We start from the raw sequence: 6,000 nt of genomic DNA on the forward strand, positions 1-6,000 counted from the left end.
AATCACTAAATATTTAACTATAGAGTTGTTTTTATTTAGATTACCGAAATTATCCATGTGATATATTTGTGTTGGTTGCCTATACATTTTGATTTTATTTGTAACTTAAAATTAGTATATATTTACCATTTAATTTTTAGTAGCAGTTATGGAAAATTAAGTTTTAAACGAAAACAAATCAAATAATAAACAATCCAAGAATCGGAAAGGAGGCACAATTTTCCTCGATTTGGACACCGATTCCAATGCTTTAAAAAGCCCAGAAATTCTCGAGTCTCGATTCTGATTAATCGTTCCAACACACACACACACACACACACACACACACACACACACACACACACACACACACATACATATATATATATATATATATATATATAAAGGAAATGTCTTAGGGCTTAATGCGGTTTCTATTTATTTATTTGATAATAACTTTAAATAAGATATCTGCAGTCATGTCGAGTTGGAAAAACAGTTGCATAAATATTTTTTTGATTTGAGGGGGAAGTGAAAAAATCATTGATAAAAACGATTTAAGATTAAATGTTTAATTTAAATATTTATTTATATAATTGTTTTCCCAATTCGGTATGACTCCGAATATATATTTCTTTATTAACTATATATATATATGTATACTTCCAGGTGGCGATAGCGGCAAAGGTAAGTTAAAACAATATATATCTACTACTTATTGATGTAGCAATTGTATTGAGAAAATATAGTTATCGGTAAACATATGATGCAAGATTCTCTGTTCTTATTTCTTGTCTTGTTTAGGTATTCCATTTTTATTTGTTTTGTTTTTTACTTTAAATTTTTCAAGTTTTTTTCTTTTTTTTTTATTGTTTAACTTTTTAATTGTTTATATTACTTTTTATTTTGTTACTTTTTATTTAGTTATTTATTATTTTATTATTTATTAATTTTCCATTTTCTTGTGTTTTTCTTTTGTTTTGAATCTTAAGAAATAATTTTCTTTTTATTCTATTTATTTCCTATTGTGTTTAAATGTTTGCTATTTTAAGGGCATATCTTTATTTTTTGCTTAAATAATATTTGAGTAGTTTATATTATCTTTTTCCATTTTAGGTCAAACAATATTTGAATAATTTATATTAATCTTTTTTCCTTTTTATACAAACAATATTTGAATAGTTTATATTTTTATTTTTCATTTTTTGTTCAAACAATATTTAAATAGTTTATATTATTGTATGTAGTTTCTGTTCAAACAATATTTGAATAGTTTATATTACTTTTTCTTTTTTATTCAAAATATATTTGAATAGTTTATATAATTTCTTCTTTTTTGTTCAAACAATATTTGAATAGTTTATATTTTTTATTTTTGTTTAAACAATATTTGAATAGTTTATATTTTTATTTTTGTTTAAACAATATTTGAATAGTTTATATTTTTTATTTTTGTTTAAACAATATTTGAATAGTTTATATTTTTATTTTTGTTTAAACAATATTTAAGTGATTTATTTTATTATTTTTGAATAACTTATATTATTTATTTATTATCCAAATAATATTTAAATAGTGTATATCATTCTTTTTTTTCTTTTTGTTCCAAAAATATTTAATTAATTTATATTAATTTTTTATTTTTATTTAAACTATATTTGAATAATTTATATTTTTAATTTCATGTTAAAACAATACTTCATAAGTTTATACTATTCTTTTTTCTTTTTTGTTAAAACAATATTTGTATAATTTACATTGTGTTTTTTTTTGTTAAAAAATATTTGAATTTTTTATATTAACACTTTATTTTTATTTAAACAATATTTGAATAAGTTGCATTATTTTATTTATTTTTCTTAAAAAAATATTTGAATAATTTATAGTATTCTTTTTCTTTTTTGTTCAAACTATACTTGAGAAGTTTATATTATTCTTTTGAATAAAATAAACTACTTTAGATTACCACAGTAATATAAAGAAATTGAATCTTTTGTCCAATAGATTATTTCCTTCATTACTTCATTAATCTTTATTTAAAAAGAAAACTATTATGTAAAATTTTGCAACTTTATATTAAATGAATGCTCGACACCGTGACTTTTATTCAGTAAAAATTGCTAATGATGCATTACTTTTTAAGTAATACATATATTTATGTGTTTGCTATTTTCCTTCCGTATAATATGGCCGCTAGTGTATGTGTACACACATGCACACGTGTGTATATATATATATATATATATATATATATATATATATATATATATATATATATATATATATATATATATATATATACAGGGGGTAACCACTTATCAAGGTCCGGAAGCCACTCAGGGATAAGGGGTATTGCGTGAACAGTGTTACACATGCGATAAAATGTGGGGATTTAGGTCACAAATAAACGTAGGGGTATGATAAGAAATTTCCGAGAAGAATGAAAACTGTTTATCTTTGTAACACGTTGCCCGAAAAGGGGGGTATGAGGGAATTTACGGGAAAGCCAAATAGTTTCTCTTTATCGCATATGGGACACAGCAAAAATAAAATAATAAAGCTAGTGGATGGAAACGCAAGGACGAACACAATAAAAATGCGAGAAAATAACGAAATAACAAACACTTTTCCAAACGATACAAAAATAGATTCATTTAAGAAAAAAAAGAAGAGTTTAACGAAAGAAAAAGAAATGTATTCAAAGTTATGGAATCTGGAGTATATCTACGCGTATGGAAATGAGTCCTTCTGGGGGATAATAAAAAACTTTGCACTTACGCGTTTCTTTTGTTTTCCCTTATTTTTTGGTTTCTTTTACTAGGGTGTTTCACAACTCAACGACGACGCAGTTGATCCAAGATATTTCCTTCGGTGTGGAAAAAGTTCACATAGCCATCTCAAGTGTTTTCTTTTCTTGCTCGTGCGTTATATATATGTCTCTTTCGTGAGGGATAAGATATCACATCGTGCGTTCGGCACATCCATATCTCTTTCGCATGATGGGAAAAAGCCATCGTCTCTTTTGTGAGGAAGTAAATTCATCGCATTCTCTTGCATGACTGGAGACGGTCGCATCGTCCGCATCTCGTGTGTCGGCATCTCCTTTTCGCATGAGGGGAAGAAGTCGCCCCCCTCCTCCTCTCACGAGGAGAGAGACCTCTCAACAGATCGGCGACGCAAACCGAAAAGAGCGACTTCTGCTAGTGTCCAATTAAAAAAAGGGAAAGGGAAGCGATAACTCTTCCAGTCTTCCCCCCTTCCTCTCTGCTTCACAATCCGGTCTAAAAATAGACTTGACGAAATCTTTAGCCGGTAAAGTCTCTGCAAGTTTTAAAGGGGTGTGGGGTACATTAGTAGACCCTCGCTCGGTTCCAAAACGACTACTGCACTAGCCTATCTTGTGAGGACCATGTTTTATTTTACCTCGGTGACGAAATATAAAAACCAAAAACGATATATCTCGTCAGCCTAAAATTAAGTATTTAAATTTTGATTTAAATACAGTCCAATTTAAAGATCATGTCACAACAGTAATCAATGGGATAGTATCGTAGTAATACTTAGTATTGGAGATTTGATAAAGTGTCTGACTTAAGGGAGCGATTCATAAGGAATTTGTTTATGTTGGACTTGAAGATATCCAAGTTGTAGTCAGGTGGAAACAGGAAAACGGAAGAGAGTACCACATGCGTGCATTTCTAAGAAAGAAGCTTTTTTCGTTTTGATTTAGGCACAGATAAAGAGTGGGGAAATTACTGACAGTGGTTCCAGCTAGACGGGTGTTTTTCGTGAAAGATTGGCGAGGGGGGACCAGAGATTGGGGCTAGGACGAGCCTTTGCCATGGAAATAACGATAAAACAAAGACAGGTTCGCAACGTCTCTTCTGTGGTTGCAGGGAAGAGAAACGGGTATCCCTCACTAAGCCACGAAGTCTATTTTGTACTCTGTCAAGGCAGGATAGGCTGTTTTAGCAGCTCCAGCCCAGATGTGGCAGCAGTACTCCATCCTTGGACGTACTTGGCTTTTACACACGCGCATGCGCGCGCGCGTGTGTGTGTAATAACAAAAGGTAGAGAACATTGTATTAAACACAATAACTTCCCTTTAATCCGTTTCAGTGTGTAGGGGAAAATGTCTTCACTATGACAAATCAACAACTGACGAGCTCGAAAAGGTATTTTATAAAGAGCGCCACTCAGTGTTAGAATATTCTAGAACCCTCCCGGTTTTTCTTAAAGGTTCTGGAAAGTTCTGGGATCTTTTGGATTTTTCAAAATCTTTCTAATTTTTTTTATTATTACTATTGTAAGTTTTTCTGAAAGAAAATCTTTCTGAAATCTTTCTGAAATAACTTTCCATATTTAGGGAAGCAAACGTAAGAGGGATATAATACACCATAATAATTAAAGGAGGTAAAATTTTTTAAAAAAGTGATTACTCCGAGAATAGTTTACGTTATACATCTCTATCGAAATAACATGGGTTGCCAGTGTAAACACATTGTAGAAAATGCATTGTAAATAGGACTTTGATTTCCTCTAGAAACTATTCTTAATACTAATTTTTCAACTAGTAAAACAATGAAAACGTTAGCTGTCTGAGTGTCCCGTCTAAATTAAGTAGAGGGAAATTCTAATGATACGGCCTTAGCGTTGTAAAACTAGACATGTAAAGCTATTAGGTTGAAACACGCCCGACTACATTCCAGTCAATTCAACAAATCTTACACATGTATAATGCTGGCCTGTTTTATTTTAAAATTGAATTTATCTTTTATTTTCAGTATAATGCAGGGGAGATAACTTGAATATTACTCAATAAAAGTAACTCTAGATAAACTGGGGTAAAATACAAAGACTATTAATATAAAAACAGCAAATAATAATAGTAGTTGGAATAAACAAAATGATCTATATAATGAATAAAGCTACTTTTCTAGAACTGCCCGCCACTGTTCTACTGGCCTGCTTTCCAGCCGATTACAATATGATAATATTCAAGTCCAATGTAAACAAGTTCTTGTTGAGCCGTCTTCTTAAATAACCCAAATTCTACCCAATCTACACCAGTAACGATTACTACACTATCACCTTACGTGCGTTAATCGCTATCCTCGAGTGGCCTTCGGTCCTTGATAAGTGGTGATTCCCTGTAAAATAAATATATGTTTAGCTGACAATATCGAAAGAAGAAAGAGCCATTTTTTAATTAATAGCATTTGTCTGGGTGACATTAATTATTTCAAAAAGAATATTTTTAATAAAAATAAACTATACAGTTTGATGTAGAAAATATCGTGGAATTTCCGCAGGGTTTATTAGTAGAAATTATAAATCTTCCTCTAAAAAATGTGATAAAACAAATTAAATACATTTATTTGTCTCACTTCTTAATTGTTGTTGTTGTTGTTTGTTTGTTTGTTTGTTTGTTTGTTTTTATTTATTTATTTTTATTTATTTATTTTATTTTATTTTATTTTTTTTTTTTTTAGCTGATACAGAAAATTCAGTTTTGGTCGGAGGAATCGCTGGCGGAATTTTGGCGCTTCTTGTACTTGGAATTCTGGCCATAGTGTTGATGAAACATTTTAAAGATCGTTCGAACCAAGTACGACCATTAAGTCCAGACGGTGAAGCAGAGGGGTCGAGGGAACAAGCCTAACCAAAATGAAACTCTAACTGATTTTCACGTTTGTGTATATTTAGGGGCAGCTTTCATTTTATTTGCAATTTTTTCTTGTGTACTTTTCTACGTTATTTTGTTAACATTCTGCCGTAGGTTTATCTGATAATAACAAAACTGTTTTTTTTTTTGCGATTATTTAAAATTATTTGAGAAAAATCTTTAAAAAATACTTGGTGATGTACGTACCCGCCACAGAACCAAGATGTCATATTCTAAAAAAGAATGTTATTTTTTTTACTTTTTATTTATTAAGAAACAAAACTTTTATGACAAAACGGGGCGTTATGATTTTATTCATCATGTTTAATAAAGGGAAGATAACTTAATTCAAACTT

General features: G+C 29.9%; 1 protein-coding gene across 1 annotated transcript in view; it reads left to right on the top strand.

Moving 5' to 3' along the window:
• LOC145266427 (uncharacterized) overlaps positions 1-5,641 on the top strand; it is a 75,387-nt gene extending 69,746 nt beyond the window's left edge. The window contains exon 10 of the mRNA XM_080122096.1: positions 5,472-5,641. Within this exon, the coding sequence (XP_079978222.1) occupies positions 5,472-5,641 (170 nt within the window). The remainder of the gene's footprint in view (positions 1-5,471) is intronic.
• Positions 5,642-6,000: the final 359 nt, after the last annotated feature.

Source organism: Euprymna scolopes, chromosome 41 (assembly GCF_053919585.1).
Source record: "Euprymna scolopes isolate OS-2025 chromosome 41, ASM5391958v1, whole genome shotgun sequence".
Classification (NCBI taxonomy): domain Eukaryota; kingdom Metazoa; phylum Mollusca; class Cephalopoda; order Sepiida; family Sepiolidae; genus Euprymna; species Euprymna scolopes.